The 11391-nt window shown below is 41.6% G+C and overlaps 1 protein-coding gene across 1 annotated transcript in view; it reads right to left on the bottom strand.

The window, feature by feature from the left end:
* Positions 1-274: 274 nt before the first annotated feature.
* Positions 275-11391, bottom strand: part of LOC311006490 (A-type voltage-gated potassium channel KCND2-like) — a gene marked incomplete at both ends in the record, with an annotated part of 33833 nt that continues 22716 nt past the window's right edge. Inside the window, 4 exons of the mRNA XM_083999338.1 lie at positions 275-440; positions 3698-3936; positions 5229-5324; positions 7015-7177. Coding sequence (XP_083855464.1) covers positions 275-440; positions 3698-3936; positions 5229-5324; positions 7015-7177 — 664 coding nt within the window. The remainder of the gene's footprint in view (positions 441-3697; positions 3937-5228; positions 5325-7014; positions 7178-11391) is intronic.

Below are 11391 nucleotides of genomic sequence, written 5' to 3'. Positions count from 1 at the left end.
AAAACCTGGTGGAAGGAAACACGGAGACTTCCTCAGGTGAGTTAGCTTAGCATAGCTTAGCTTAGCCTAGCATAGCTTAGCTTAGCCTAGCCTAGCCTAGCATAGCTTAGCTTAGCTTCATGTTTCAGCTCTGACATCACATGATGCAGCTGTGTCGCCGCCGTTTGAGTCCGTGGTGGTGATGGCTGTCGATCTCCTGCTGAGTGGGAGTTGTGTGTCTGTGTGTTAGTGTGTCTGTCTGTGTGTGTGTGTGTTAGAGTGTGTGTTTGTGCGTCTAGAGCGCTGACACCCGGACGATGTTGGTCTGGGAGTAGTCGGCGTTCGGCTCGGGGGCGGGGCCGGGCGGCGCGGCGAGGCTGATGACGGCGGCCGTCACGTACGACTGCTGATCACAGTTGAGAGGAACCGTCTCGTCCGGCTGCGCGTTGAGGCTGGAGCGACTGCAGAGGAGGAGATACAGTTCATATACGTTACACACACATTATTAAAGGGATAGTTTAACATTTTGGCAAATTGGCCCATTGCCATAATCGCTATAGTCATAGTAGGTTCGTTACCTTTATTTGTCAGTGTTTTTAGAACGGCGGAGCAGAGCCGTGAGCTGCTCAGAGCTACGCTACAGAGGCTAAAGGAATTCCTTGGTTTCCCTCATCAAACTCATCAAATACAAAATCCCAAAACTCCAAAAACGCTCTGGTGGACAAGTTGTGACCTGCACATTCACCACGCTATGAGATAATAATGGAACGTTACGAAACGGAGCCATTTTCAAGGTAAATACAGAGACTGCTTGCTGAAAAACTGTCCCTGAAGGCAACGCGCATCAGCGGTTTTGCATGTATTTCCCTCTAAAACAACTCTGTGTGGTAACGTTGTGTTATTATCTCATAGCGTGGTGAATGTGCAGCTCACAACTTGTCCACCAGAGCGTTGTGGAGTTGTTGGATTGTGTATTTGATGAGTTTGATGAGGGAAACCAAGAAATCCCATAATGAGCCTCCTCTGTAGCGTAGCTCTGAGCAGCTCACGGCTCTGCTCCGCCGTTCTAAAAATAGCTTGCACCGACAATTAAAGGTAACGACTATAGCGATTATGGCAATGGGCCAATTTGCCAAAATGTTGAACTATCCCTTTAACAAAGACACTCTTATTAAAGGTCACATTCACCACGCTATGAGATTATAACAGAACGTTACACTGCAAAAACTCTAAATCTTTCCAAGAATATTTGTCTTATTTCTTGTAAAACATGTCTAATTTCTAGTCAAAACTAATCTCTTTCCACTTACTCATCACCTAAAAATGAACTTGTTTTTAGATAATTTTCATTTGTTTCAAACTAATTTTCACTTGAAATAAGTAGAAAAATCTGCCAGTGAAAGCAAGTTTTTTGTGCTTGTAATAAGAAAGAAAAACTTGCTCCACTATCAGATTTTTCTACTTATTTCAAGTGAAAATCTGCTTGAAAGAAGTAAAAAGTGTCTAAAAACAAGCTGCTTTTTAATGTGATGAGTCTTATTTTAAGTAGAATGAGATTGTTAAGACTAGAAATAAGACAAATATTCTTGGTAAGATTTTGAGTTTTTGCAGTGTACCAGACAGAGTTGTTTTAGAGGTAAATTCATGTAAAACCTCTGATGCACGTTGCCTTCAGGGACAGTTTTTCATCAAGCAGTCTCTGTATTTCCCTCTAAAACAACTCTGTGTGGTAACGTTGTGTTATTATCTCATAGCGTGGTGAATGTGCAGCTCACAACTTGTCCACCAGAGCGTTGTGGAGTTGTTGGATTGTGTATTTGATGAGGGAAACCAAGAGATAAGGTAAGGTGCCTACTCCAGGGGATTATGGCAATGGGCTAATTTGCCAAAATGTTGAACTATCCCTTTAAAGAAGTTTAAATGGTAATCTTGTTTTGCAGTCTGAGTCGTCTTTAGCCTCCAGCTGTCGTCCATGTTTAGAGAAAGTTCCCACAGCTGGACATACTCTGGATTCCTGCTGCCTCTCTACATGGGAATAGACGGTCACATGACCTCTGTTTATATTGTGTGTGTGTGTGTGTGTGTGTGTGTGTGTGTGTGTGTGTGTGTGTGTGTGTGTGTGTGTGTGTGTGTGTGTGTGTGTGTGTGTGCGTTACTTCACTTCTTCTATAAAAGGAACAGACGTCTTTGTTTATAAACTCAGTTATTTCAACATTAATTAATTAAACTTGCGACGGTTTATATATTTTCCTGCTCTCTGATTGGCCGACTGTTCAGGAAGCTCAGTCTTTGTTGATCTACAGGTAACCATAGCAACGCGGCTGATAACTTTATCGACCAGAACCTGGACCTGGACCTCCTCAGACCTTCTCGTGGATCTCCAGGACTCTTCTGGATCTTCTTCAGGTTTCATGAAACCTGGTCCAGGAACTAACTTACGAACTAACGAACTCCCAACAGTAATTAAGGGGGAGATTGTGGAGTGCGTCACAACGTTTAAGTACCTTGGTGTGGTTGTTGACAACAACTGTCTTTTAATGAAAACACAGACATTGTGTATAGAAAATTGCAGCAGCGACTGCATTTCCTCCGGAGGCTCAACCGGTTTGGGCTGTGCAGTAAATTGATGACAATTTTCTACCATTCTATGGTTGAATCGGTGCTGACCTTTGCCATCATCTCTTGGTTTGGCAGTCTCAAACTATAAACTCTGTCTATAATCTCTCACAGGAGGATCATCTCTAAGGCTCAGGACATTATTCAGTGTCCTGACCATCCTCTCCACTGGAGCTCCTTCCCTCTGGTAGGAGATTCAGATTGCCAAAAGGCAAATCAAATAGACTGAAAAACTCATTCATAACACAAGCCATTATCCAATTATCTAATTTTCATTAGGCCTGTGTTAAAGCAGAAGTAAGTGATCCGGTGGTTTTGGCTAATGCTGCGTTCCAGGCCGGCTTTTGAAACCGTAAGTTACAGCTTCAAGTCACAACTTACGACTTTGTAGCGTTCCAGGCAACCCACTCGTGTTTCTCCGACCTGTTTTACCGGTGAAAGTCACTATAACGGCCACTCGTAACTTCTGACCCGTGAACTCGTACCAGATCGAACTGGTACGACTTCACAGGTCGGAGAAACACGAGTTACGGGTTGCCTTGAACGCACCATAACGTCATGTCAGCCGATGGAGTTAGCAGCCCCCGCCCTCGTCATGGATCTATTGGTCCTCGTCCCTACGTCACCACATTCAGGCGCATCCCTTGGCTGCACACACAGAGAGGACTGCCCCTTTATGCCGTTCTCTCTCCTCATTGGATAAAGGTTGTAGGATACAAGGAAAGTTTTCTCCTCGGCTCAGAGCAGAGCAGAGTGACTGACAGACTGATTGCTGTCGGAAGATACAACTATTTAAGACTTATATTAACACAAAAATATCGCTTACTTCTGCTTTAATCTGAAATCAGTAAGATTGAATAAAATTATGTTGTTTTTAAGAAATCTTGTAAGACATTGTTTTACTGTTTAATTTTCATTGAATATAAGAAAGTAGGGAGAAGTAGTCAACTAGTAGAAAATAACATGACACCGTGGACTGGTCTTCCTCCTGTCCTCCCCTATTTTTTCAGTCACCAGCCGCCACTGGACTGGACTGGTGTGTGTGTGTTGTGTTGTGTTGTGTTGTGTTGTGTTGTGTTGTGTTGTCTGGTCTGGTCTGTACCTGTTGGCGTGGGGCCGGTCTCTGATCTGGATGGTGCTCAGCTCCTGGATGCTTCCCTGCAGACCCACACACATGTTGGAGTTGTGAACGCTGAAGGTTTTCCTCTTCCTGCGGGAGCAGCAGGAGCCGAAGCCGCCGGCCGACGAGGAGGAGGAGGAGGAGCAGCGGGACATCTGCTTCATCAGAGGAACCTCCCTGCAGCTCGAATCAAACGTCTTCTCGTCCACAAACTCGTGGTTCTGGGGAGCAATGGGGACGTTACCACGGTTACTATATAGTTCACTAGCACTAAAACTAAGGACTGAGGCAGATTACATCAGCTTAGTTGTAGTTTAAACTTAAACTAAAACTAGATAAAAACTAAATGAAAACTACCGTACTGTCCGGACTATAGAGCACCTGAATATAAGCCGCACCAGCTAAACGTTAAAATAAAATACATATCTAGGTTATATCTAGGTTAGGGCAGCAGGTTTTCATGTTGTAACATGAGATATTTACACAGAGAAACAGTAGTGAACTGTGACAGTCTGTTGTGGTTACGCTCCTCTCCTCCATGTGCATCTGTTTACAACGAAGCCGGTGAAACATCAATAAATGGAGCAGTGGATAACGTTACATAACATATACGATGTTACGACGTGTGTGTGTTTGTGTAGTCTTAAAGGGATAGTTCAGCATTTTGTCAAATTGTCCCATTGCCATAATCCCTATAGTCATAGCAGTGGGTTCGTTACCTTTAATTGTCGGTGCAAGCTGTTTTTAGAACGGTGGAGCAGAGCCGTGAGCTGCTCAGAGCTACGCTACGGAGGCTCATTATGGGATTTCTTGGTTTCCCTCATCAAACTCATCAAATACACAATCCAACAACTCCACAACGCTCTGGTGGACAAGTTGTGAGCTGCACATTCACCACGCTATGAGATAATAACACAACGTTACCACACAGAGTTGTTTTAGAGGGAAATTCATGTAAAACCACTGATGCACGTTGCCTTCAGGGACAGTTTTTCATCAACAGTCTCTGTATTTCCCTCTAAAACAACTCTGTGTGGTAACGTTGTGTTATTATCTCATAGCGTGGTGAATGTGCAGCTCACAACTTGTCCACCAGAGCGTTGTGGAGTTGTTGGATTGTGTATTTGATGAGTTTGATGAGGAAAACCAAGAAATCCCATAACAAACCTACTGCTATGACTATAGGGATTATGGCAATGGGCCAATTTGACAAAATGTTGAACTATCCCTTTAACCGTCATAAACAAAAGATTATGGGTTATGGAGCATGTTTGAAAAAGTAGCGGCTTATAGTCCAGAAAGTACGGTAGCCTAGTCAATTCCTCTAAAATAAAAACTAAACTAAAACTGATTTCTGAAACGAAACTGAAATAAAAAGAGAAAACTGAAAAACTAAATAAAAATAAAAATAAAAACTATAACAACCTCGTGTGTGTGTGTGTGTGTGTGTGTGTGTGTGTGTGTGTGTGTGTGTGTGTGTGTGTGTGTGTGTGTGTGTGTGTGTGTGTCTCACCGTGGTCTTCTCCAGACAGTGCAGCAGGTGGTGGTGGTGAACCTCGAAGTGCGGGTTGGTGTCACACACCAGAGCTTGTCCTGCTTCCTTCGACGCCTTTAAAACACACACAGTCACATGACACAGAGTCACAACCAACAACACACACCTGCACAGGCCCGACTGTCTTTTACCCACAATCCCCTGCTGTTCCAGAGATGACAACAATAACCGGTGGAGCAGTGCAGTGGTGATGTCCATAATATCTCTGACCGTTTATTTTAGTAAAGAAATCATCCCAACAAGGACAAAGTGTTAGTTTCTCTCTGTGATGGGATAGTAATGTCTTTCTGGGATGTTTCAGAGTTGGGCTATCTGAGGTGAGTGGCTACATGCAGAAACACAAAGTTTCTACTGTTTCTACTCTACACTATATGAGTTCAGTGGTGTCTCTAAGGATTCCAGTCATGTACCACAGATATCTGATTGTTTTCTGAGTGTTTGTTGTGGATGAAAGAATTGCCCTCATGGGTTAGCGTCGTTGCTAGCGCTAGCGCCGGGTAGCCATGGTAACTCCGGTTTGCCTGCAGCAATTTTAGTCGTGTTTTTTGCTCCAACCAACACTGGGCGACCATCAGGACAACGATTTAGGGGTAAAAAATGACCGGAGTTCTCCTTTAACAATGTGCAGCTGAAACCAGTGGAAAGCTTAGTGGTGGTGACCGTGTAGTATCCGTTAAAGCCTAACGTTAGCTTTTTACTTCTGGACGTGGCATTAAGCTTCAGATACGGTAGAAAAGGAGTTCATATGTGGAGATGATCTCACTGAACTAAACTCTGAAGGATCAGAAACTGGTGTTTTAGTCTCACAGCTGATTAAAACACAATGCAGAAACCACATTCACTTTCTCTACTGGGACCAGAACGTGGTGATCTTCAGCCCTGGATCGACTCTGTAGTGAATATAGGCTATATATATATATATATATATATATAGTATATAGAAAATTAAAGGGATATTTCACCCAAAATTCAAATTTCACTCATTATCTCCTCCCCCTCATGTGGACTTTTCAAGTGTCATGTAAACGTACTGACTGATTCAATTAAACGCCAATAATCAATAATAAGGAACATGGACAGAGTCTTTGCTCCCTGTGTGTGTGTGTGTGTGTGTGTGTGTGTGTGGGGGGGGGGGGGGGGGGGGGGTCACTTCCTGTCCGTCCCCCTGAGACTTAAACAGAAGCTCAGAACCAGACTACACTGCAAAAACTCTAAATCTTACCAAGAATATTTGTCTCATTTCTAGTCAAAATAAATCTAATTATACATAAAATAAGACTCATCACATTAAAAAGCAGCTTGTTTTTAGACACTTTTTACTTCTTTCAAGCAGATTTTCACTTGAAATAAGTAGAAAAATCTGATAGTGGAGCAAGTTTTTCTTTCTTATTACAAGAACATAAAACCTGCTTTCACTGGCAGATTTTTCTACTTATTTCAAGTGAAAATTAGTTTGAAACAAGTGAAAATGATCTAAAAACAAGTTAATTTTTAGGTGATGAGTCTTATTTTAAGTGGAAAGAGTTTAGTTTTGACTAGAAATGAGACATTTTGACAAGAAATAAGACAAATATTCTTGGAAAGATGTAGAGTTTTTACAGTGCAGAACCAGGTCTGAGTGACAGCAGAGACACTTCCTGTCTGAGAACGATGCTGCGCTGCCTCCTGCTGGACGCAACAGGTAACAACATGTTCTGTGTGTGTGTGTGTGTGTGTGTGTGTGTGTGTGTGTGTGTGTGTGTACCTTCTGTGCTCGTCTCTTCTCAGCTCTCTGACTCTGGTGGTAGATGCGGCTGAAGTTGGACACGATGACGGGGACGGGCAGAGCGATGACCAGCACGCCGCTCAGCGAGCAGACCGAGCCCACGATCTTCCCCATGATCGTCTTGGGAACCATGTCGCCGTACCTGAGGGGGGGGGGTAGAGTTTTAATACAGACATACAGATTTTCTCCATTGCTAAGACATTTGTGTAAAGCTTCTCTCTCTCCTTTTCTCTAAACTGTGAACACAAACCCCAATTTTCAAGCTACATACAAGGAGCATGAGCAAGCAAAACTGTAAAATTCGAAGATGCAGGACAACATTCGGTCAGTCATCCCTCTCAGTGCTGCGTAGATACACACCTATGGAATTCTTTACCACCAGAAATCAAATCCCAAACAGAACTAAAGATGTTTAGTGCTAAAGCTAAACATCGGCTTCAGCAGCAGCAGAAATGTGAACATTAACTTCTCTCAAGTCACTGTCAATACAGCATTTTACTCATGTTTAATGTATTTAATCTGTGCAACTTCTTAATTTAAATTTTGTAGCTGTGTTTATTTATTCATGATACCTATTCACTGTATTTGTATTATTTATACACTTATTGTAACGGTATTCAGTATCTTTTATCCTTCTTTAGCCTGACCAGGGACAAAGACTGACCATTAGCTGCTGCTAGACGTCTTGTATGCATCACATTTTTCATTCTTTGTGGCAATGTTGTAGCCTATGTCTCTCCTTTTCTCTAAACTGTGAACACAAACCCCAATGTTCAAGCTACATTCACAAAACCTCAGACTCTTCTTGCAAAACCAAACTTTCACCTCAAAACAGTTCAATCTGTTCTCAAAACTGAACTATGTTGTCAAATCAACATTAAAACCACTACTGAGCAGTCACTAAACACTACATAGACAAATAGAAAACACAACGCTCAGGACATGAAGCTGTAGAAATAAATGTTTATTGTTCACTGTAGCTAAATACATGTTGCAAAACAGAAATCCTGTGCATTTAGCACTTGTATACAGTAAGCCTACGTAAAACTATAGAAATGAGAAGTGCACAACTCAGCCACAGCATCATTTCTCTGTGCTGAGTCAACCCACAGGACTTCATCCTCAACTGGCTTATATAGTATGTACTGTATATATGTTCCCTCACATCATTGGACACAAGTGTGATCAGTTTTGAGTTGTTGTGTTCAACCAGTGAAACTATGTATAAACTATGTGTATCTAAGTATATTTATCTCATGATCTGCCATTTAGTTTCCAGAATTTTTTTTAAGTTTTCCTCAGACATTCATTTATATCAGACAAGACACTCAAAGGACTTCCACCTTCCTTTTTGTCGGACTTCATATACAATCAATGCACTTTACTGTAAAATACAGAGGACAGAGGACCGTCCTTATGGAACAATCTGAAATCAATATCCACTCTGGCTTTGTTCAAAAAACAACTGAAAAAATCATTTTTTTAGTTAAGATTTGTAGCATTTCTGGATCTGTCAATTTGTAATTTAATTATTTTTTTCCTTTTTCATTATGTAAACTGTTTTTTTTTTTTTTTATTAATTCAGTATCTTTCATTTTTCTATGTTAACTTGTCTTTCTTTTTTTTTTATAAGCCTTCTTTGGCTTCTATCTCTCCTGCACAATGTTTAATTTTACTATTTTCATTGTTTATACAGGTTTTATAATGTGCAAATAAAAACTAAACTAACTAACTAAATAAAACTTGTGCTTTACTTGTGTTTGACCTTTGCCCCCTGTGCTCAGCATTATGCAACACAGCTGCATCACAATGAAAATGTGTTGGTGAGTTGTTAAAGTCTAAACAGGTGAAAAGTGACTGGTTCAATCAGTGGATTCAGACAACTGAGAATTTGGTTCGGACAACTGGGTTTAGTGTTTTAGCAATTTAACAAAGAAAAACTGTAATTGTGGCGTTTAATACCGTGATTATAATTGTGAAAACAAGTAATTGTGACATCCCTAGTCGAAGCCAGATTGGCAGATGTGCACCAGAGTAAAGGTTAATGCACAGATACTGGTCCATTTACGTAACATTGAATTGGTAGGAATTTAAATGCTAGAGTGTCATTTGTATTAAAAAAGAAAAAAAAGATTAATATTAACTTAAACAATTGGTATAGAAGACAATCAATTGAATATTTCAAACACTTCCCCTGGGGGATTAATAATTTATCATATTTTAATAGATACTTAAAATATTTTTGTAAATATTGAGCAATGTCATTATATTTTGACTATATTTGATTTTACACACTGAACAGTACAGATGTGTGTGTGTGTGTGTGTGTGTGTGTGTGTGTGTGTGTGTGTGTGTGTGTGTGTGTGTGTGTGTGTGTGTGTGTGTGTGTGTGTGTGTGTGTGTGTGTGTGTGTGTGTTTCAGCCAGTGGCCACACGGTGGAGCCAGAGGACCATCACCACTTCTACTGCTCCACTGAGTTCATCTTCATGTTAAAGGGACAGTTCAACATTTATTCAGCTCCTCCTCTCACCATAATAATCCCTATAGTCACAGCAGTAGGTTCATCACCTTTAATCATCGCTGCATGTTGTTTTGAGATGGGCGGGGCAGAGACGTGAGCTGCTCAGTGAACGGTCCAGGTCCCCTATCCCTCATCAAACTCATCAAATACACAACCCAACAACTCCACAACGCTCTGGTGGACAAGTTGTGAGCTGCACATTCACCACGCTATGAGATAATCATGTAACATTAGAGACGACTGTTGGGGGAAACTTTTACTTCTCAGGTACTGGGGCTACGTGCAAGGCAAGACACACTTTATATTCTTAAAATGGGTAATGTAATATGTATGGAGTATTGTGCATTTCAAATAGCACTTTATATGTACTAACCATAACCCTAACCCTATAATTATGCACCTAACACTTTAACACTATTACACTCTGCACTTTAATCAGCCTTTTGATATAATATCTAATTTTAGCATTTTAAATACTAGCGAAATACATAAGGTCCCCTGACCCTTTACCTTGGCCTGGATGTTTCTGTACAGTTTCATTGTTTTTTGTCTTTTTTCTGTCCTATTATGTTTTTCTCTCTCTAACTCCTCTACTGTTGTCTTATTAATCTTATGTTAACATCAACCTGCCGAAGGGACTAAAGATGGAAATTAGCCGTTGGCTATAAAATCTTGCATATTTACATGTATTTATGTCCATTAATAAGTATTGTCCCTATTTTAAATAAATAAACTTAAAGCAGAAGTAAGTGATATATTTGTGTTAATATAAGTCTTAAATAGTTGTATCTTCCGACAGCAATCACTTCTATAGAGTGTTTGGTCTGAAACACGGGTCTGTCAGTCACTCTGCTCTGCTCTGAGCCCAGGAGAAAACTTTTATCGTATCCTACAGTTTTTATCCAATGAGGAGAGAGAACGGCATGCAGGGCTGTGTGTGCAGCCAAGGAACGCCGTGAATGTGGTGACGTAGGGACGAGGACTGTTATGGTGCGTTCAAGGAAACTCGTTTTTTTCCGACCGTGAAGTGGTACCAGTTCGATCTGGTACATAGACTGTACAAAAAGACGTACTGGTACGATTTCACGGGTCAGAAGTTACGAGTGGCCGTTATAGTGACTTTCACCGGTAAAACAGGTCGGAAAAACACGAGTGGGTTGCCTGGAACGCTACAAAGTCGTAAGTTGTGACTTGAAGCTGTAATTGATCATTGTAAATGATTTCAAAAGCCTGCCTGGAACGCAGCATTAGCGAAAACGACCGGACCACTCACTTCTGCTTTAAACTTAGACAGAGTTGTTTTAGAGGGAAATGCAGCCGGAACTACATTCCAGACACGGCTGCTGGGCGGAGGGATTTCAGAGGAGAAAGTAGTTCAGAGGATTTGCTTCATGTGTCGTAATGTTACATATTTATTTCCCAGCGTGATGAATGTGCACCGATAATTAAAGCAGAAGTCAGCGATCCGGTCGTTTTGCCTAATGCTGCGTTCCAGGCAGGCTTTTGAAACCGTAAATTACAGCTTCAAGTCACAACTTACGACTTTGTAGCGTTCCAGGCAACCCACTCGTGTTTCTCCGACCTGTTTTACCTGTGACAGTCACTATAACGGCCACTCGTAACTTCTGACCCGTGAACTCGCACCAGATCGAACTGGTACGACTTCACAGGTCGGAAAAACACGAGTTACGAGTTGCCTTGAACGCACCATAACGTCCTGTCAGCAGATGGAGTTAGCAGCCCCCGCCCTCGTCATGGATCTATTGGTCCTCGTCCCTACGTCACCACATTCAGGCGCATCCCTTGGCTGCACACACAGAGAGGACTGCCCCTT

The sequence above is a fragment of the Trachurus trachurus genome (genome assembly GCF_905171665.1).
Source record: "Trachurus trachurus genome assembly, chromosome: 23".
Classification (NCBI taxonomy): domain Eukaryota; kingdom Metazoa; phylum Chordata; class Actinopteri; order Carangiformes; family Carangidae; genus Trachurus; species Trachurus trachurus.
The sequence above is the reverse complement of the archived record's forward strand: the minus strand, read 5'-3'. Positions and strand labels throughout refer to the sequence as shown.